Raw genomic sequence first — 22,969 nt, 5'->3', positions numbered from 1 at the left:
AATTACCTTCAGGTTTTGATTCAAAAGCTAAAAACCTAAAATCGGCCCACTAATTTTTTGCGTTCAAGGCAACAAATCCGGCCGTGTTATATAGTAGGCCATGTATATATATATATATATATATATATATATATATATACATATATATATATATATTATATATATATATATATATATATATATATATATATATGTATATATATATATATATATACACATTTATTATATATTATAAATATATACACATATCATGTGTGTATATATTTAAAATATATAAAAAATGTGTGTGTGTGTAAATATATATATACATATATATATATATATATATATATATATATATATATATATATATACATATATATATATATATATATATATATATATATATATATATATATATATATATATGTATTATATATATATTATATATATATGTATATACACACGCTTACACGCATACACAAACACACATCTGTATAAATGTTGTAATTATATATATTAATTTACAATACTACTATCTAGATTATTAACTTACTCAGAGGAATATTGATATATATATATATATATATATATATATATATATATATATATATATATATATATATATATATATATATATATATATATATATATATATATATATATATATATACAAATGGCCGAACTAAAAAGATGATGTAATTTTAGAAAACAGAAATTATCAAGAAAGGGGAGAGTCACTTGTATGAGACAATATATTTCGTTTTTTTTTCTTTCAATCTTGTCAATTTTTTTAAATACAATAACACAAATAAAAAAATTCAAAACAAAACAGTTTAAGCAAAAAAGACAAAGAATTATTAGAAAAGCTTTTTGTATTACACACGGTCCTGTACGCAAACAAGACTTTTAAATTTTAAAATAAAATTTTAAAGTTTTAGCTAGCTAAGGGCAATTTTTTTTTTTTTTTGCCTGACTCCACAGCAGTACTTTCTGGAGTACACTCTTAAACAAAATCAGGAAACCGCAACTGAAATTAAGGGAAAACCTACTGAATTAATCATTGCGTTTAGGCACAATTGATTTTCAGGCGTTATTGCCTGAAATTCAGGGATTTATTTATTTCTGAAAATCAGGTAAACCAAGCCTTCTGAAAATCAGGGATTTTTGTTGCAATGAAATTCAGGAATTGTATTACTGTATAGTCAGTAAAATACCTTAACAAACTCGGGTTTTTATACCAACATAAAATTTATTAAATTGTCGGCATTTTTATTATGGATAAAATCGATTTTGAAAGGATAACACCATTGCTGAATTGAGTAATGTTTTTGGACATGCCTAATTTATCCTGCGATTCAAAAACTGTATTATACTGTTCGTGCACTTCGCATCCATAATTGTTTGACATTGATTTATGATAGAATTCATTATGATTTCATTAATCATGTTTAGTTCTTACTTGTAGGTAGAGACGATTACAATAATTAAAGTTAAAAGAACTTTATTAATATAATTACCAACATTACAATGCATATAGTACTATTTATATTGTACACTTGTGTGGATAAATACATGTCGAAAAAAAAACAAACTATATTTCATTCACAAATACTTGTCAAATAAAATAAAAAGATTTCGTTGATGTACGCATTTATATAATATTTTTGACAATGTTCCTATCTCAGAATGTGAATAGATGTTGCTTATTTAAAAGAGCGTTAAATATATTTAACGCGCTTTTAAAAAAGTAACAAGATCCCGTACACATTCTGAGATAGGAACATTGTCCAAGATCCCATACAAATGCACCTGGAAAAACTGCCAAACATGGCTTACATTTTGGTCGTTCTCAATCTGACCGATGTAGTGTAGCTTGAAACATTTGACAACAGCAGAGACCATACAGCGCGACTCGATAATTTCGTTTTCTATAACGACAAACGATTGGCTAATGTTGCCCGTTACACCCAGTGCAATAATTATTGATTGCTAAATTCCTTCACTTATAATTTTCTCAAGAATTTTATCCATTGAAGTTCCATACTAAAAAAAGGTAATATAAGTATTAGAGTGGTTCATTTTACCATGTTAAATTTTTTTTGTTTAAATTAATGAGGCATGTTGACTTATAACTTCCTTTTGCTCTAAAAATTAACTGTGCAAAGTTTCAGGTTGAAAAAAAATTTATTTAGGGGTTGCTCAAGCATATCAAAGTCTAGAATATTTTGTGGTTTTGCAAAAAAAGTTTTCAAAATTAGAGTTTTTTGGACGAAGAGACAAAACAAGCACTACTACAAGTAGTAGAGCACCATGTCGTCCTTAACCCCTCAAATGACTTTTCTGACATTAACGAACGATGTGTTCTAGTTTCGTCACGTTTTTTGCATGTTTTGATTTTTAATAACTTATCAGTGATTTTTAAATTTAAATTTGTTTTAAATTCATTTATTTGTTCCTACAATTTGCATTATTTTGATAATATGATTCATTTAATCTATAGTTCTTTTGTAATTTTTAACTGCTGAGCCAGAAAATAAAAAATAAATGAAAATTACACAGTATTTAGACCGTGGCATCAACTATGAAACTTTGATAGCATTGAGCGACCTCTAAATACAGTCCAAACTATGATATAATAAATATATAGTTTATGCATTTTTACATTTTGAACAAATTTAACAAAAAATATTGATAAAATAAGATAAACGTAGCTATTGCTTACCGGATGAAGCTGGACAAATCGCTTGCACACTTCAGCAACAGAGGCACGTTGCCGATTTCGCATAGGTACACTCAGCATAAGCGGAAGTAGTAACAGAGCGTATTCTTACTTGGTTTTTGTAAAAATGTTGCCAAGCACATACATTACATACACATAATAAAAGTAATTAAAACAGTATAATATAATTTTTACGAACTTAATAATAAGTTAGTTTTAACTTATTTGATGATAGGAAACTATCTCTATTTAAACTTGAGTAAAGTTAAACAAACATGGGCTTTCGAATAGGTTGTTGTCAGCTGCTACTTCGTCAAGTAATATCCTCCACTAGCCGTTTACTGTTGGGTGCACTTCTGCAGAATTCCTCCTCAAACTAAATAATTTGATTAGTTTATAAGATAAATCATTAATGTACACAACTAACAAACAGTTAATATCATCATAATTTCATCAACTAACTACACAATGATTACTGAAAGCAGATTAAAACCTTACCGCAGATGAGTAAATATTTCTTAATGGGGGAAATGATAAAAAAAATTGTTTTTATTGGAGGTCTTCCTTCCCTAACCCAGAGACTGCGACTTGCATAGGTTGATCCCATAATAATATTTATGCGATCCTCATTAGGTGTCTCGTTTATAAGTTCATGTGTAAGTGCCCTTTCATCTTCTGTAAAATACTCTGATGAAAAAAAATGAAAATATTAAAAAAAAAAGCAATTGAAGAAACTATAATCTTTTACTATATCTTTAGACATATTTTAATACAGCGCTTAAACACACCATTACATATAAATAGGATAAAACTATAAATAAATTAGAATGAAAATCAAGAAATAATATATATAAAAACAAATGAAACTTAAAAGTAAATCAATAATTGTTATACTATTATTGAATAAAAATTTTTTAACTATAGAGTTATCCAAATAAATATATATTTTAAATATACACTTAATGCAAATGTTCAATCTATAAACAAACAATTAAAATAAAAACCTGTCATGGGTCCATTGACTAGATCAACTGCATCTGTTCTTAGGCCCCTCTGATGCGACTTGAGTGCTTTTTCAATAACCGGAAGTTGTTTTCTCAGTGACTTTAAGCGTTCTTCAATATAACCTGACGGGGAATATTTTCTTAATTTTTCGTTTCATATTACATCAACATACTGTCTGAAGTAAGCATCCTTTAAGTAAAAAAAACAATTTCATAAAGCTAAACTAAATAATTTTTAAACTATATTCTCATTTCCCAAAATATGCAAACAAAAGTTTCAATTTGACTTATAACAACACTTACATAACCATCTTCATTACCACTTCTTAAGGTTGGAAAGCGCTTTATCTCCTCCATTGCGAAAGACTTTTTTTTCTCTGTATTGGGATAGCTGCAAAAAAAGAAAATCAATTCTGTTGTGTTTAATAACCTTCCTATTGTTCCATTTTTTTTTGCAGTAAATTATTTATAAATAATAACTTAAATTTAAAATAAAATTTATTTTTATTTTAGATTTGTTTTATTTACTGATTCAAATATTCAAATACAATATTCAAACATTCAAATACCAAACAAATATAAGTATCTGAATAAAATATCATTTTAAAGACTTCCTAATCAGTTATTATCTCTTACAAGATTTCCAACAATCATACACACAAAATGATCCTTCATCAAGACTAACTGCCTGGTTCGTTTATACTCAGACAAGATTGATTCACCTTGAGGGTGATCTTTCAACATACCGTCAATGTCCTTAAAAAAATTAAAATTCACTTTTACAATATTACAAATAGTGAAATATATACAAATATATAAATAATTTCAAAAAAAGTTTAAGCTTCTAACAAAATTATAAATTATAAACAACATGCATTAATGATACAACCATCGGAATTAGGGTCGGCATTCGGCAATGCGGACCTAACTGCCGACCTAAAAGTGTTTGAGGTTGGCAAAAAATTGCCGACCTCGTTTCTATGTTTTATGGTAAGACCTCTGCATTGAATAATTTTTGCCGACGTGATGCCGACCACTAAAAGATTGAGGTCAGCAATTATTGCCGACCTCAATTTTCATAATTCCGAGGGTTGATGATATAAATTTAATAACAAGCATAACTCACAATACAACATTTAACAAAAGTTATAGAAAAAAAACAGTCTTTTGTTGCAAATGCAAGCTAATAATCTATTTACTAAGCTTATTAATAAATATAACAATTTTATTAAAAAAGCCTAAAATTTTCGTTTAATATTATTTATTAAACAAGTTTCACTCACAAACTTATATTGACATTGATATGACGTTCTAACAGAACTGCTAACAACATTGGAGTTTATTTGATCCGTTGTGATTGTTGTTGTAGGTGCAATGGGCTTCTTATATCAGTATATGTAGATGCAGAGCTTTGTAGTGGTATATATGCTTTATATATTCGTTGAAATTGATAAGGCAAGGAGGCTGCACATTCTATTATTAAATAAATATGCTAAGAATAATGTAAGTTTACACCTTAGTTCCAGTCTTCACCCAATATTGAGATGAGAGAGAGAGAGAGATCTATCATACAAAGAAATATTGCAAGTGTACAATGTTACATCACTCATTTTATTTTAAATCTTTATAATATTACTGATTAGTTATTCTAAAAACAAAACTACTCCAAAATTTTGAAAGTTCTTTGTTACATACAATTGAAAATTCTCCGTAAAATAGACTAAATAGAGGCTAGCTAAGATACTTATATATAAATGTATATATATATATATATATATATATATATATATATATATATATATATATATATATATATATATATATATATATATATATATATATATATATATATATATATATATATATGTATATATATATATATATATATATGAATATAAATACAAAAAGTTTAACATTAACAAAATTGAATAATTAATAATCAAATTTTATTATTTTTAATTTCGAAAGTCCTAAGTCAACGAAAAGCACAAAAAATACACACGGTATCTAAATAAAACAACTCATTTATAAACTCGTTATAATGTACGTTTCACAAATCAAAATATTTGACCAAATTATATCACCTTCATATGTTATCTGCACATAGTGTGTGACGCAATGAAATGTTCACAAAAGGACAGATCGGATTATAGAAAGTACCCGAAAAAACAGGATGATAGTCAAACAAACAATCAAGTGCTAACAGCTGGCAGTTTTGGTGTCATCACAGTGTAGCTGTGTAGGTGCTCATCAAACGGAATCAGCCTAAAATTATGGCATAACAAATGAACTTTTTTTTCCATGATCACAATCTTGTCTATACAAATAAAGTTTGGCCCTCCATGTTCATTAATGTCTGCTATTAGTGACATTCCAGATTTATAAACAGTACCATAGGCTTCAATAAAATTTGCTAAATATACAATAGCATGTTTATCTGCAAAATGTGAATATATTGTTTCTCCATTCGGCACAAGATATAAAAATGTTTCTGTAAATGTGCCCACAACAAGGCTTTGTTTTTTTCCACCACCGACTACATTGTGCAAGTTTATGATGAAATGCAAGAGTGTAGGCAATGTTACGAAAATTGCACACAATGTGGGCTAATCTCTTAAAAAAGTTGTGTTTGGCTTCAAAACGCATGCACCACATTGAGGCTAGTGGCCCAATTTTTAGGACTAGACTTGGATAATGTGTAAGCCTGTGGTGTTTGTACATTAAATTCTTATTTAGAAAAAGATTTTTGGATAGGGTGTTATGGTCAGAAATCAAAGCCGCCAAATATGTCATGTCAATTTTGTGGGCTGCAGGTGAAAATGCAATGTTTGAAATTTTAAAAGTAGTAGCAAAAGTTTCCAGTGTTCGGAGTTACTTGGTACTTTATCACCAATCAACAAAGGCAGGACAATTAGTAAAGTCATTGTTTGACTAGTTCTCTGTCCAAGAAGTGAATTTTATCTTTTAATCGATTTTCAGTTATCAGACTGGGTTTTTTGTCTTGTAATGTTAATCTATAAGGAAAATGTCTAAGACGATTACTTAACAAATTTAAATCAAAAAGATGTTGAACGTAAATAAAATTATAAAGAATCAATTTGATTTCTTAAGTTCTTTCAAAATACTTAAAACTTTTATTCCAAACTCAGCTTTATAAACTTGCTGCGAAGCTAATTTGTTAACAATTTCCTCATATTGTGCTACAGTTCGTTGAAGCGTTGGAACTTTTGTAAAAATGTTTTGCATTGCTTTTTTGCCAGCTGTGCAAAGATCACAACAAAAGTCACTATTAAAAGACTTTACATAGCTTAAACAAATATGTTCAGTCCAAGTCCAAGATTGTCCCCTGTAATTTGACCAAGAATGCATTGCACATGTCTTGAAATAGCTTCACCATTAACTTTAATTTGAAATCCATCCTCCATACACTTTAAATCATCAACAATGGCTTTTAAAACTGCATTAATGCCATATTTTTTTGTCATTGGCATATGCCAATGCAACTAAATGTACATTTTGCTAAATTGGAACTAAAAACAGCCTATAAAATTTTTCAGAATAAAGTAAAATGTTCCAAGCTTATGTATGGACGATTTTGATCCTATAGGATTTACTGTTTCTACATCATCATAATACAGTTGAAAAATAAGTTTGTGGGTAATAAAATTAACTGAAGGCAAGGGATGGTGATTTCGGTGTGCTTGGTAATTACATCCATCTTGGTAGTCACATAAGATTCCACCTTCAGCTATATTTTCATTAAAAGTGCAGGCTGACCAGCAATCAGAGTGTCTAAAAATATACTTAAGGGTTTTGCTGATAGGTACAAACATAAGTGTCTTCTACTTGAACTTGCTTGCCCATCTTCGTTTTCCACCAATGTCCCAATATAGTTTCAGTAGGGATATTTAATGCACCAACCCCTTCTAGATATGTACTCAGCTTTTTCATAGTATCAATATTCTGGAATAGGTGTTCAAGAGCGGCAAGAAAAATTTCTGCTGTGTTTTTATTCTCTAAACAATTCATAGTGAATACTTCACTGACTTTATGTTGCACAGCACAAGCAAAAACAGAAAATATCTCATCGAAGCCATTACGTTATTGTCATTTATATTGCTTAATGGAATAGCAGCAGATATTAGAATAAAAAGAAATTTGGCAGCTGGTAAAAATATTCCTCTATGGTCAAAACATTCAGCTATATCAAGAATCGGTTGTGCATTAGGAGCATCATTAACATCATCAAAATCTTCTGGCAAAAGCTATCTTGGGTATCAAAATTGCCTTGTGATGAATCAAGTATTTGATTAGCAACAAAAGACACTTTCCAAACTTCCTTTTTAACATGAGAACGCACATTTTTTTGAAAACTATGAAAAGATCTAAATAATCTTTTGCATCCTTTTTGGCTACATATAAATTCAATTGGCTCCTCAAGCGCATGTATACCTTTCATAAGGCAAAGTAAAAACTTTATTGCAGGGCAATTGCATGCACATTTAAAGCATGTTAACTGCATTTTTATTGATTTTTTTTTTTATATTAGTGAACCTGTACTAACTAATAAACTAGTGAAACAGCAAAAATTGTTTTAGTTAAAAAATACCTTAGAATATATAGATGAAAATACACTTTTAATCTTTAAAAAATCTCCAAGCTTCGGAAACATCAACTTTATATCCTCGATGGTAACCAGCATCATCGCATGAGCATCAATACCATTTTCTAAAAAAATATATATTTAAAACAATACAATTTATTTACCTTTTTTTCTTTTATAGACAAAGTAGATATTATAACATTTAATTAAAAGTTTAAATTTTAAATATATAGAAACAAAACTTAATTAAACTCAATTCTTTATAAAGTTGAATTTAATTCAAAGTAATGTAAATTTAATTTAATTAGTACTGTTAAATTTGCATTTAGTACTAAAGGCATAACAGTACTACAACAAAATTTAAAATTTTTTTAAATTATTATTTCCAAGCTTTATATAGAAAAATAAATAGTACTAATCAAGTCTAATGTACAGAAAATTAACATACCTTCTAGAACCTGCATACTATTCTCTAACTTCTTTAGAGACAATTCATTGACAAACGCATGAAATAATTCAGTGGGTAATTGAGCCATTCTCAGTTGAATAAATTTTATTTATAATAAATAATAACTTAAAAATTTTATGAAGTTATTATAATATCTTCATATACAATATATGAAGTATTTTAAGACAATAATAATATTACAGTAACTTCATATCCGTAATAAGTATAATATTTTAAAACCTTTCATTTTACAACACTTAGAACAAAAGTTAAGTGTACATTATCACGCTAGAAATTTCGCTACTGAATATTTCAATATGGAGGTAACGTGTTTTTCTTAATTTGGGTGCCTGAGTAAATCAGAGCGCGATATAACCTGAATCGTTCAACTGAAAATCAGGAATTTCGCCTGATTTTCAGGGCGGAAAAATTAACTGAATAATTCATGTAATAATTTCCCTGAATTCATCTTAGAGTACCAGGTCGAACTTATCAAAATTTTTCTTTATTAAGTTTCAGACAATAATTTTCAGACCATCCGCAGGTTAGTAGGACTAATTATCTTAGCACATTAACAATATAAGTGCTCTATATATGCATATATACACAACAAATCTTTATCGTCATATATGCACAACAAATCTCTATCATTATATATGCACAACAAATTTCACCCTGTGTTTCGATGTTTTTTAGAAAATTTAGGCTTTTTTAAAAAATTTTATCCTTTTCGTTTGCTATATTATATAATATTTTTATAAATGTTATGTATATAATATCTATAGAACTTCAAAAAATTTTTGTTTTGTATTTTAAAAAAATTCCAAATATTAAAAATAAAATGTGCAAGCGGAATGATTTGAACCACGACGATGCACTTCAGAAACGCTGCGAGCTAACCACTTCGGCCACAAAGGCGTACTTTTTGATAAATGTTTTAACAATATTTATTATTAATAAACACAAGACTTGATAAAACGGCAAATAAATGCTATAAATCAAAATTAAGGAGATGTTACCGCAGTGCCATTTTCAAGTAAAAGTAAAACTGTAAAACTTAATGTATATTTGAACATTACTTAATTCGAAGTTTACATAAATAAAATACTTGCATACAATTTCGTTCACATTTTTTAATAAAAAAAAAAGTACTTCGACTCTTTTTCGGTTGCAATGACTGCCTAGAATTTATGGCGTTACAGTACGTAATTTCTGCAATTTTATGACAATTGGCGTTTCAATTTCTGAGTCCTAAACCTCAATGAGCATATTGTCATTTTTAGCAATGCCTAAAATCTACTGTAACAATGCCAGTCTTCTTAATATCGTTAGATGCCGTGATAGCAAAGCCTTCCCACAAATAATCATTTTTGCCTATTCAGCCAATTTCAATATCGTGAGCATAATAGATCATTAAAGGCTTCAAAAAAATCACATCTAAAGGTTGAGGTTTATGACTCATCCCTAATAGAAGAAACAATAAAACAACATAGTTTTGACAAAACCAGTTAGTTACTTCTAGATTTGAAGTGTTGTACCCATCTTAAATTAGAAAAACAAGTTTTTAATGCTTTAAAAAGTGCTTGACCCTAGTGACTAATATATTACTTTGCATCCAACCTGACGGATGACAAACAGCATTTGAACTAGGTGGCGCAGCATCATTAGTTCAGACCTCATGTGAACTCCCGGTAAACTCCTTTGTTTTACAGTTCTTGTATAAAACAAAATATGAACTGTCCCCCAAAATATTTGAAACTTATTTTAAAGAAATACACCATAAATATGCTACAAGATTTTCCGCAAACAACTTTGTTATACCAAAATCTTATTCTAAGCAAAATTCTTATTCAATTCAGAATCGCGGACCACTTTTGTGGAAAAGATTCCCAAACATTGTTTCCGGAAAAAAAAAATCTCTACATCAGTTCAAAACTGATTCAAAACAGTTTTTATTAAACACAGATTTTGATTTATAGTATTATAAGTCTTTCTTTTAAAAACAGATCAGATATATAATTTAAAAACTGAAAAACAAGGTAATTATTCCGTGTAATCATTAAAAAAGGTTTAAATTTTTTGACAATAACCATTATCAAAAATCGCATTTTATCGCTTTTTATTTTTTGTGTGTATATATATATAGAATTAATATATATTAATATATATGCTTAGCAGAGTTCAGGCATCAAATCTGCTTCTTTCCTCAAACAGTAACCATTTTTAATAAAATGGCTTATTTCAAACGGTAGTGATGCCCGTTTTATGGACATAAATGTTTTATAAACTTGATTTGTAAAAAAAATCTTTAAAATCTTTCGTACAGCACGCGCTTTATCCGTGCTAGCACGAGTGAAATGGATCCTGGAGCACGTTTCAACCAATTTAGAATGTGTTATTAATTTTTCAATTTAAAATATAAGTTATTAATCTATTGTCGTATAAATCTTGTGCAAATAAAAAGATAACATGTTAAGATTTTCAAAATTATCATTAGATTTGACTATTCAATTATATATATATATATATATATATATATATATATATATATATATATATATATATATATATATATATATATATATATATATAAATATATATATATATATATAAATATATATATATATATATATATATATATATATATATATATATATATATATATATATATATATATATATATATATATATATATATATATATATATATATATATATATATATATATACATTCAAACGTAACAGTGCTAACATTTTCTAACGTAACAATGCTAATCTCACTTACAAATGAGCCAAAAATTGAAACTCTTATGCACTAGTTCCATCTTCTGAAAAAGTTTTATAATTTCTATATTAATTTCTGTATTATATTAATTTCTTGTATAATTTAAAAATTATATTAAAATATAATTAAAAAAGTACAAGTTCCTTCTTGTAATATTTTTAACTACAACTCTACCAGAGATTAAAAAAGTTATACTTTTTTATATATTTTGCCTCGGCCCCACTTTCCCTTCCCCCACCAAATTGCTGCAATCTTTGAATTTGTAATAATTTGAAAAATCTTTTTGGTTAAAAAGTGTATAACCAAAATTTAAGATAATAAAAAAAAAAAATTATCCTTTTCAGTTATTTAATATTAAGAGGATCTCTCTCTCTCTCTCTCTCTCTCTCTCTCTCTCTCTCTCTCTCTCTCTCTCTCTCTCTCTCTCTCTCTCTCTCTCTCTCTATATATATATATATATATATATATATATATATATATATATATATATATATATATATATATATATATATATATATATGTATATATATATATATAATTCGTAAGACAGCACTATGGAGCACTAACATTTTTATGGGGTCAGAAAGTATATTGTTGGACAAATTGGGAAAAGATATAATATTACTGGATCTACAAAGAATTGAAGGCAATCAGGAAGACCACACAAAACAACAACCCTAAAAAAAAAGCTTGTGATATTAAGCAAAGAAATTCTCTATTTGACAGCTGTCATTTTAAATGTACAAATGAGACGTTTCTATGGAATGAATTGCGGTATTTCTACTACAAAACGTCGTTAATGTTAATTTATTTAGAAGGTGCCGAGCTAAAAAGCCATTAATTTCCTTGAAAAAAGTTAACGCTCGCAAAGAAATCTAAATTGGAGTAGTCAACAATGGTCAAAGATTTTCTTTAGTCATGAAAGCAAGTTTATGCGGTTTGGATAAGATAGAATTAAGTATGACGTCTAGTTGGTACAAGACCAACCGTAAAGCATGAAAGTAGTGACGAAATGGTTTAAGAATGCTTTTTGTTGGGATGGTGTTCATCTGTTCCATAGAATTAATGAAAATATGGGTTAAGAAATATATAAATATATGTCAGAGCATTATGTTATGCAAAGAATAAAATGCCTTGAGGATAGATACACCAACAGGATAGCAATTCCAAACACACAATGAAATTGATTTAATATTTTTTTAGAAGAATAAAGTTTGTGTTTTGAAGTGCCAATCTTAATCACTTGACTTAAATCTCATTAAACAATCATGGGAAATATCAATGCCTCGCTGATGCCAAGCCGTTCTTTATTGAACAGGATATCTTAAAAAATACTAATGTGATTTTCTTTTTCATTTAATTTTTAATCAAATATCTGTGAAAAATTTGTATTTTTTAAAATAACTACTCGGTTACAAATGACCCACGTGATTACTAGGGTTAAAACAAGCAAATAATTATATAGAAGTGATCTGCTTTCTATTTTACGAAAAAGTAAAAGAGATCAACTTAAAAAAGGTATATTTTTAGTTTTTTGAATTGTGGGTATTAATAATTCATATGCCTCAAATGTTATCCCTGTCCCAGCACCAAATATCTCAGCTTTAAAACAATGAGAGGTATTTAAAGAAGTATAAACCCCGATATACCTAAAATGACAATTAGACATGCATGCGATAAAACTGAACAATTTCTAGAAGGTTTTTAAAAATATGTGCAAAATTATTCAACAAAAATGAATTATTGATATTAACCTTCCATAATGGCATCAGTTGAAGAAAGAGATTTTCTTTTTAGCTGTTGATAAATTAAAACTGTTAAATATGCCAAAATGAAACCGAAGACTCTTTAATTCAAGCTCTACAACTTAAAACAAATCAAAATATATTTACATAAATATACATTTTGCATCAATTTCCAAAGTATTTGGTCAAAAAGTTGTAAAATAGGACAAGAATATTTCTTGATTTAAAAACTTTTGAGCGAAGAGTATAAGTATAAGTCATAAAAAAAGAAGCCTTTCTGACTACCATTTATAGTTTAAAAGACATCATCAAAAATATTTGCGAATTTAAAAACAAAGTTTCAACAATAAAATTTATACAACCCAAACATTTGTTTGTCATTTTAATTCAAATTTTAATAGAAAGAAAACATTTTATTTATTAAAACATTTTTTGTGTGAACTTGACACTAAAAATCCTATTTTTCTTTTGATTGAAAAAATTTTCAAATCATTAGTAGTAGTTATACAACTATTATTAACTTTCAGTCTTTCCTCGTAACTATTATTAAAGCACTTTCGGTCCTTCCTTCCATATCCTCGTAGTACTGCGCTCAACTTGTTTCTACGCTTGCGACCTTGTTCGTCAAGGTTCGTGTTTTGGAGTAAAAGAGTTGAGACCACAATAAAAAATGTTGTAACCACAATAAAAAGGGTTGTAACCACAATAAAAAATGTTGCCTTCTTGACTCTAGTGGCCGCCTCGGTCTAAAACATTGATAAAGCAAAACTAATTTTTTAGAATAGAGATATAATTTCATTGTTCAGTTCTTTTCAATTTACATCTGAAATGTTTTTCACAGTCAGGTGTTCTTGTAACACTTTAACATTCCTCTTTAACTTTTTCCTTTGATGGTAGTTTTTTCAGATCAAATAGGAATCCTCAGTTGGACTCGTATTCGGATAACTTGTCCATCCTGTCTATTAAAGATGATTTAATCGTGTCAATTAGAAGCAAGAAAACATCATTTTTTAAAGATTCTTCTAAATAAGAAATACTTTGCAAACTTTACTCTGTTTATAATAGCTTCTTTTACATATAAAGCAAAGAGGTAAATGATCTCATTTCGAATGTTGACACTTAACATTTGTAAACGTCTTTCTCCAATGATTAAAGCTAATGAGTGAAAGTGTTGGTCGCTCAAGATTTTATATGGTTAAGTTGTTTTTGAAGTTAAGAACCTTCAAATAATTACTACTTGATCCGACGGAAACCCATACTTTCTGTCATTGACTTTAATGTATATTTCAGGTTGTTTACGTACACTAAGTCCTTGGGACCTAAAAAGTTAACTTTTTACTTTTTAGTCAATTTAAAAAATGTTGTTTTTAAAAAGTTTTTTAATATATTTTTAAGATTTGAGTAGGGCACTACTTCACTATCAAGCAAAAAGCAGAGCGATCAAGAATCTCTATAGCAGAGGCTGTATACTGGTATAACGTCTCATCTGACAAAAAGGGGTGAGCCTAATGAATGAACTATTTTAGGAGACTTAAAAGATTGGAGAAAAAAGTTGATGTGTCAACTTTCCCACAGTGTCTATAAGTCCGCGGCGCCCTGTATATGTATATATATATATATATATATATATATATATATATATATATATATATATATATATATATATATATATATATATATATATATATATATATATATATATATATATATATATATATATATATATATATATATATATATATATATATATATATGTGTGTATATTACTGTATATGTATGTATATATACTTACAACCTCTTAGTTGAAAAAATTCGCCTCTTAAAGAGCCCTTTTATGAACTAACTCTGTTAGAAATACAACCTACAGTAGCTTAAACATGCTTATTGTTTGTTATCCTATACTGCAAGCAGGGCCTTTCAGAGGTTCGGAGAGGCCCCGGCCAGTTAAAAATCGGAAGCCCCAAAAGAAAAATTTGCGCAAAACGCGACGCAAAATAATGCAAAGCCATTTAAGTCTTTAGATTGATCAGGACCAGATAAATGTCTAACTTTAAGACTAAATGCAATAAATTAGACAGACCGTCACACACAGATGTGACGCTTTTTGTACGTTTTATCAAGCCAACTAGCCAAGAGAAGCGCTTGTCTACTAAAAACGCATTTTTGGGGAGACCTGGGAATTAAGAAGGTACGACGTATGAGTGGAATGTTACACTGTTACTTTATTGTGAATGTTACAATGCAGATTTCACAAATGAATGATTCATGCATGAATAATTATTAATTAGTTTTTATTATTTGGTTTTTTTCGATATGTAATTATTTGCAAATCACTATAAATGAATAGTTAAATTAATGTCACATTTTGAAAATGAAATCTAAAGAAATTCACTAAAAGTAACTAAAACAGAATGAATTAGTTTTAATTAATTTTTACAAACGCTTTTCTTGCTTTTTGTTCTGAAAATGCAGCAATTATATTTGAAAAATCTAGTTTTCGTGCAATATCGCAATTTATATTCAACATAGCAAGTCCATTCAACCGTTTCTGCCCCATAGTTGAACGATGATAATTTTTTATCTGCTTTAAAACATTAAATGTGCGTTCGCCGGAAGCCGTTGATGCAGGCAAGCTGATAAAAATTCGTAATGCAATTGTAATGTTTGGAAAGACACCTGAAAGACCAAGTCCAAGTATTTCTTCCAACAATTTTTTTGGTGTGCAGTCTAGTTTAAAATTAGCACCATAGATTCTTTAAAGAAATAAAGCCTCATTTTCAAGTTCTTGTGAGATGTCTTTGTCATATTTGTGCTGAAAATGTTGAGCAGCCAATACAAGATCTTCGTCATTCAAATTTTTAAACTGCAAGAGAAATCCAAAAAGTTTACAAATTTTTTGTAACGACTGAAATTGTCGCGTGAGGCCAGATTGAATTGAGTCAATGATGACAAAATATACATTGATTTTGAAATACAACTCAGCATCATCTTGACTTGGAAAATGACGATTAGTTAAAAACTCACATGAAACATCAATATTTCTTGCAACAAATTTTGACTCATTTAAAATCTTATCAAACTGTTCACGCAACCTTTGAATGTCATTACATAGATTTTCAATGTTATCCTTTTCAATATCAAGAGTAACTTGGCGTGCCTCGATGATTAGATTTGACTGATGAATCATTGTGAGTAGCTTCATCCAGATAGACGACATCAAAATGCAATCAAATTTGGAAATATACTTTTGAATAGCATTGAGTTCCATTTTAGCCTGGGCTGTTAAATGTGGCACACCAAGTTCATTTAAAGCACTTCTTACTGAGTTCAAATGTTGTGCAACTGGTTTAACACCATCAATCCGTGCTGACCATCTTGTTTTGGACATTCCATGCAACGAAACAGGAAAATGTTGTTTTAAAATTTCCCACCTTTGAGGACTGCTACTGAATAAATTGTATATTTGCTGAATTGTTCCAAAATACGTTACTGCTTCTTTGCATGATTCAGCGCAATCGACACCAACTAAATTTAATGAGTAATTTCCACAGCTAGAAAACATACAGTTTGGATTTTGTTGTATCAAAACCGCTTGCACCCCGTTTTACTTTCCAGCCATATTAGCACAGTTGTCGTAAGCTTGACCAATGCAGGCTTCGAAATCCAGCTTCAAAGTTTTTAATATTTCTAGTGTTCGAGCAGCGATTTCTCTTCCAGTTTTTTTTGAAAAATTGTCAAATAAAATAAATCTTTCTTCAACTGAAAAGTTTGAATTATCTAAAATTTTAACATAACGAATAACCAGAGTAGTTTGCTCCTTGTACGAGAAATCTGGAGTAGCATCAACTATTACTAAAAAATATTTTGCTTTCACAATTTCGTGGAGGATTGCTGTTTGAACATGTGAACCACAAATATCAATAAATTCGTTCTGAATTCGTGTTGAAAGATAATGAGCTTGCATTCGCTGCCCTCACTGTTGTGATTCTCGAACATGTTTAACATGCTCAGCTAAATATGGCTCATATTTGCTAAGAAGCTCAATAATACCTAAAAAGTTTCCATTCGCTCAATCACCTATTCGTTGGTTAGAACCAAAAAGTGCTAATCCACGTTTAGAAAGAAAAATAGTAACATCTAGAATACGTTGGAATAATTTTTTCCAATTTTCAGTTTCAGTCTTGAGTTCTGATAAAAGTAAATTATCCACTGAAGTTTCACATAATGCTGCTCTACTAGCAGATTTCCATACAACATAGTTTTCTTTATGGTAAATTGAACTTTCGTGCGACAGAATACGATCTTTCAATCTTCTCCAACCTCTACTGATGCCCCATCCGGCAGAACTAGAGAAAAATGACTAGGTTTGCATTTTGCAGCATTTTTGTTCAAAAGATTGACATTTGCAGCATTTTTTTTCAAAAGGAAATATGGTGCACAATACAAAGATATTTTTCAACACTCCAGCACAACCAGTCTCATATGCATGTTTCTCCATTTGCAAGAGCTTTGTTTAAAAAACGATAAGGAAATGCATGATGATTAGAGTCTTTAACAATATTATTTGGAATTTCAAAGCAAGTAATCTTAAGAAAAGAGTTCACTTGACAAGAATTGTTCTTGTTGATAAACCCAATGTCAATAAAATTGAACGGATTACCTTGATGAATCGGATCAGTTATCTCTGTTTCCATATCTCGAATTTTATTTTCACCTGCGTTTTCCTGTAATGAGATTTTGGTTTCAACCCGTTCCTGGTTTATAATATTTAAATTTCCTGCTGGTTGTTGGTCCAAAATTGGGTCTTCTGCGATTGGAACAACTATATTTTCAATGTTACCATTGTCACTCACACTTTGAGTTTGGTTTGCTTGTTCAATTTGAACTGGGTTTTGTGATTTTTTTAAAAACGAATATATTTTCTTTGAGTTGGTGTATGCTTCTTCGGCCAATTCTTTTCTCCGCCGCCTTTTATTTGCACCACTATCAAATTTTCTCTTCATTTTAATGGTGTCTGGAAATAATATTAAATTTGAAAACATAATAAATTTATACATCAATCGAACTTATACAAATTTATAAAACGAATTATGTTTAAAAATTAAAAAATATTTACCAGAACAAAAATTAAAAAATGTTTACCAGAACAAAAAAGTATTATTATTCTCAAAGTTACAAAATGTAACGTACAAAACGCAATGTACAAAAGCGCAATATATCAATTTTATACAAAATGATAAAAAAAAAGTTCAAAACAAATTGATTTAATCTTGCTTGATGAAGTACATCTAAAAAGTATAAGAAAAAATGAAGCTACTAAAAAGCAGAGCACTAAGTCATAACTTAAAAACTCGTATGAGTTAAAAGTAATTGAATTGTATCAATTTGATCATGCGCGCCCGACGGAGGGTTAATTGCCTCATTCATGACGTAATCTTTATCATGTCGAATTTAGGTTTGGAAATGTGTAATTATGAAAAAGAAATTAATTTATTATTTTAAGTTAACCTAAAGTTAAATTTTTTGAAATAATTAGATTAAAATAATTACTTTGATATTTATTTTCGTTTTTAACAAATGTGTTTTGAAAATGTGAGGCCCCAACAAAATCGGAGGCCCAGGCCATATGGCCCATGTGGCTCCCCCTCTGATAGGGCCTGACTGCAAGCATAAAAGAGTATTTTCCTTTATATTCTGTAGGGTTTGAGCGATAGCTAATATTTAGGTCTAATATTTTCGATGTGTTTAAATGCCGCCGTCATTTTATTTCAACCAAACATTTTATTTCAACCTAACTTCAAAACCCGTCACAAACTTCGCGCGGTAAAGTGCTAAGTGTAATCTACCAAACCTATCAACATGTTAAAAACAACTTTAAAATAAGTGCTAAGTATAATAGTATTTTTTACTATAACAGATCCAAAATGCCACCCAAATCTAAAGTTGAGAAAACCATTTCAAAACCAAAAAAAACTGGTCCTAAAGGAATGATCCAGTCACTAGCATCAGATCTTGTTCTAACGGATCTCATTAAGAATACTTGGAAACTTGGACCAAAAATTGGTCAAGGAGGATTTGGCTTTATTTATTCTGGTATGTAAAAGCAATATATATATATATATATATATATATATATATATATATATATATATATATATATATATATATATATATATATATATATATATATATATATATATATATATATATATATATACATATATATATTAGATTAATTAATGATTTATATAATATAAGTATATAATATTTTTTATTCTAGTTTTTCAAAATATTTTTTGAAGAGAACATGTTTTGTAAAGTTTGGTTTTATTTTATTTATTTTTTTTTCTGTTTTAGAGACAGCAAAGCTTACAACTAACTTTTTTTAAATAAATTTTTTCAATTTCATTTTTTAATTTTTTTTTAATTTTAAAAAACTAAATTTAAAAGCCAACAATATTAAAAACACTTTGTTAGGTACGTGGACTGATTTTTTTAACTGATCAAATATTCTAGTGTTTGTATATCATATAAAAGCCCTTTAATTTAGTATTTTAAAGGTGAAAAAATTATGAGAAATAAACAATTCAACAAAAAATTATGATATTTTTAGTAGCAAATTTTTTATATATGATTTGTTGATAAAACTGTGGTTAAAAAAAGAAAATTTCCACAAAATATTATAACTTTTTGTATTATCTAAATGCCAATAACTTAGTATGGAAAGATTGGTGTTTAAATATGCTAAAAATTTATTTGGACTCCTGATAAAGGGTGTACTAAGATGGGAGGAAGGTAAAAGATTGCAGGGATCAAATATTCCTGTCTAAATGGGATACTTAATTTCTACAAGTGAAAACCTTGATTCGCCATAAATAAATTGTTAATGAAATTAACATAAGTAATTAAATCAATTATAAAAACTGAACTGTCTACTTTATTAAATAATAAAGTTAAATGTAGAAATAAATTGAACCAAAAAAAATTTTTTTTTCATAAAACATTAGCGTCAAATCTGTCTAAATTTTATAATGCCTGCTGTCTTAGTTCTGTTGGCGGATGGCTGCAGCAGCTTTTATATGTCAGCCCAGTTCACTTTGCCAATGTCCTCTAGTTTTGGAAAAGTGAAACAGCTTCCCACTGCTCCCAACCTCCTCAAGTGTTTAACTTTCAATGTGTTTTGTTTAAGACACAAAACTTTTCAAACAAAAATTAACTGTTTTTTTGATAGGAATCTTAACTAAAGCGTAATTGTCAGGCTTAGGATATACATCATTAATGAGTTGATGGTGTTCTAAGTTTTTGAAGCTTTTTCCTTTTTTTCTTCTCAATTTCCTAAGCTATCTTCTTATTCATAAAACATAAAGCAAACTTGATGAAAACTTTTAAAGAACTTGCTCATGAGCAAGTTCTTCAAGTTTTATTTTTTGATAATGAAGTGCGGTTCAACATATTTCTTTTCAAACATGGGATACTTGATTCTAGGATCAAGTATCCCCCATTTTAAAGGATCAACTATGTTTTTTTGAAAAAATCTTGTTTTAGGCTACACAATTTACAATTTGAATATCAGTTTTTCCTAATTTTATCATCTAAAGAAACTTTATCGTGTTCTGACACTCCATAAATAATGATGTTTATAGCTCTCTTTTTACATTCGTTTAATTTATTTACAGGAGATTTGTATAATTTCATTATTATTTTTATATTTTATCTTATCATATTTTTTATATCATTTATATCTTTTCGTTTATTTTTCTCGTAGTTTTTCTTGCCATTTGTGAAGTCATTGCAATGAATAAATTTATTTTTAATATGAATAAATATATTTTAAATAAATTTAGAACTGTCAATTGTGTGTTTGCACTTTTTTTTAATTATTATTATTAATTAAGGAATCAGGCGAAGCATTTGAAAATACATTTTTAGTTAAAATTTTTATGTATATGTTTAATTATTACATTTACATTTCACAAAAGAATTTCTTTTAGTACTATGTATTCAGTTTAAATTTTTTAAATATTTTACAAAAATTGTTTTGGTATTTAAAAAAATTAAATTACTTGGATGGTACCAAACTTCCTTTTTTGATTTAATGGAAATCTGTGTGTGAGAGAGTAATTTTAAATGTGTGCGTTTAAAAAATTACTCACCTGTGCATGAGTAATTTTAAACTATCTTAGATGGTAATTTGAATGTTGAATGTTTCCATTTTAAAAAAAGCATTTATTTTGTTTAAAGTTATTGTTTTAAAAGGAATATGAATTTGTTACTTTTGAAGCATTAAGTTATTTATGTATATATATAAAATTCAGTCATAAATACTATTACCAAGATAAAAATAAAAATGACTGTCCAATAAAAACAAGTGACCATCAATTCTATGTTAGTCAATTGAAATAACTGCTCATCTTTGATTTACACACACACACACACACACACACACACACACACACACACACACACACACACACACAAACACACATATATTTTTATTATATGTGTTTGTGTGTGTCTAGCCATTAAACATAAAAGTGTTCGCCGAAACTGTTTTAATGTCTCTAAAATTTATATTTTTAAAGTGTGTTATTAGGTAGAAAAAATTTTTGTTAACTTTTTTTGCTTTTAGGTGCTCAATTAACTTCTAAAAATGTCTCGCTTGCTAGCAATTCTGAATATGTAATCAAAGTAGTAAGTATGTGTTATATTGCACAATGTAACAAGCTTTTGCCCATTAGATTTTTCAATGTTTAATTATGTATTTTTTGCCACTGATTTCAAAAATCGCATTCGTTTTGACGTAATACAGATAGTTTTCTATTCATACTTAAATGTTTTATTCATACTTAATTAAATGTAAGACTTTTGGAGAGTATGATAAGAATTATGCTTACATTTTATGGTGTTGTGGCACTGTGATTGATTTTTCACTAATTTCCATACTAGCAGAGCTCTGAAACTTTTGGCATTTCTGTAGTGCCGATAACCATGCATGTTAAAATTGTATCCAGGGCCCGAGACACCAGAGTGGTGCCTAGGGCATATGTCCCACTTTTTTGTAGCAGATACTTTTAAAAGATTTTTCACTAACTTCCAGACAAACTGGGGCCCTAAAACTTTCAGCATTTGTGTAGTCCTAATGAATGTGTGTTAAAATTGTTTCCAGGGCAGACGACTAGAGGGTCCATGGGGCTGGGGCACTGGGGCCATTTTTTTCCCTTTTTAACAAAGATAACTTTAAGTTAATAAATTTTTAAGGGCTATTTATAAGATTTAATTTATTTATAAGATTTGTTACCCCTGGAAAAAGCCTGTTACAAATTTTTAAGTAAAAAGATCAAATATTTTTAAAGTTATGTGACTAATCAATATCCCCGAAAAGTAAAGTGGTCATATTTCAGAATCTTTCTGGAGCTTGAAACTAAAATTTCAAGGAATTCTTATTTTACTAAGTATTCTCAACTATATAAAAATCAAGAAAATCTGAGATGTGTGGTGCCATGGCCTGAGTCAATTGACATGGAACTACCCATGGCTTTTTTAATAAAGTCTCGCATAGGCTTTTTAGAGCCATCATGCCCTGACCTAAGCTTTATTTTTTATTATTATTTTTTTTTAATTACTATTTTTCTTCTTTTTAACTCTAAAATTAAATTTAAAATTTATATTTGATCATTATTTGTA

At 28.4% G+C, this 22,969-nt stretch overlaps 3 protein-coding genes across 6 annotated transcripts in view; 1 reads left to right on the top strand and 2 right to left on the bottom strand.

Moving 5' to 3' along the window:
- Window positions 1-1,466: 1,466 nt before the first annotated feature.
- On the bottom strand, window positions 1,467-8,975 carry LOC136084669 (uncharacterized). 3 transcript variants are annotated; one of them, XR_010640744.1, is made up of 9 exons: window positions 8,757-8,975; window positions 8,315-8,433; window positions 4,989-5,178; window positions 4,342-4,461; window positions 4,009-4,096; window positions 3,706-3,895; window positions 3,200-3,388; window positions 2,705-3,077; window positions 1,467-2,025 (listed from the first exon to the last, which is right to left on the bottom strand). XR_010640744.1 is itself a non-coding variant. In XM_065805137.1 (5 exons), exons 1-4 carry the CDS (start codon window positions 8,842-8,844, stop codon window positions 4,022-4,024), a joined length of 402 nt encoding a protein of 133 aa, XP_065661209.1. In that variant the 5' UTR covers window positions 8,845-8,974; the 3' UTR covers window positions 3,757-3,895; window positions 4,009-4,021. The 3 variants fall into 3 exon arrangements, 2 of the variants coding, with proteins under 2 accessions (XP_065661209.1, XP_065661210.1); XM_065805137.1 differs by lacking the exons at window positions 1,467-2,025; window positions 2,705-3,077; window positions 3,200-3,388; window positions 4,989-5,178 and having other exon boundaries at window positions 3,757-3,895; window positions 8,757-8,974; XM_065805138.1 differs by lacking the exons at window positions 1,467-2,025; window positions 2,705-3,077; window positions 3,200-3,388; ... (1 more) ...; window positions 4,009-4,096; window positions 4,342-4,461 and having other exon boundaries at window positions 5,068-5,268.
- A 7,065-nt stretch (window positions 8,976-16,040) lies between these two features.
- Window positions 16,041-17,249, bottom strand: LOC136085369 (zinc finger MYM-type protein 1-like). The gene is made up of 2 exons (XM_065806670.1): window positions 16,894-17,249; window positions 16,041-16,836 (listed from the first exon to the last, which is right to left on the bottom strand). Exons 1-2 carry the CDS (start codon window positions 17,247-17,249, stop codon window positions 16,041-16,043), a joined length of 1,152 nt encoding a protein of 383 aa, XP_065662742.1.
- Window positions 17,250-19,009: 1,760 nt separating this feature from the next.
- The window catches only part of LOC100197684 (serine/threonine-protein kinase VRK1), a 43,384-nt gene continuing 39,424 nt past the window's right edge, over window positions 19,010-22,969 (top strand). Inside the window, exons 1-2 of one of the 2 annotated variants that reach the window (XM_065805135.1) lie at window positions 19,010-19,378; window positions 21,915-21,976. In XM_065805135.1, the coding sequence (XP_065661207.1) occupies window positions 19,210-19,378; window positions 21,915-21,976 (231 nt within the window). In that variant the 5' untranslated portion in view covers window positions 19,010-19,209. The remainder of the gene's footprint in view (window positions 19,379-21,914; window positions 21,977-22,969) is intronic. The other variant, XM_065805136.1, reaches the window with a different exon arrangement.

The sequence above is a fragment of the Hydra vulgaris genome, chromosome 09, assembly GCF_038396675.1.
Source record: "Hydra vulgaris chromosome 09, alternate assembly HydraT2T_AEP".
Lineage (NCBI taxonomy): Eukaryota > Metazoa > Cnidaria > Hydrozoa > Anthoathecata > Hydridae > Hydra > Hydra vulgaris.
Note: the sequence above shows the minus strand (reverse complement) of the source record. Positions and strands in the feature narration are given on the sequence as shown.

What these genes read in the sequence shown, in the direction of transcription:
- LOC136085369 (XM_065806670.1), bottom strand. Translation starts at nt 17,249, where the DNA reads ATGCAAGCTCATTATCTTTCAACACGAATTCAGAACGAATTTATTGAT. An exon ending in TGTGCTAATATGGCTGGAAA is followed by an intron (nt 16,837 to 16,893) that starts GTAAAACGGGGT and finishes TATGTTTTCTAG; the next exon opens with CTGTGGAAATTACTCATTAA.
- LOC136084669 (XM_065805137.1), bottom strand. Translation starts at nt 8,844, where the DNA reads ATGGCTCAATTACCCACTGAATTATTTCATGCGTTTGTCAATGAATTG. An exon ending in TAGTATGCAGGTTCTAGAAG is followed by an intron (nt 8,434 to 8,756) that starts GTATGTTAATTT and finishes ATATTTTTTTAG; the next exon opens with AAAATGGTATTGATGCTCAT. An exon ending in TTTCATCTATATATTCTAAG is followed by an intron (nt 4,462 to 8,314) that starts GTATTTTTTAAC and finishes AATTTTTTTAAG; the next exon opens with GACATTGACGGTATGTTGAA.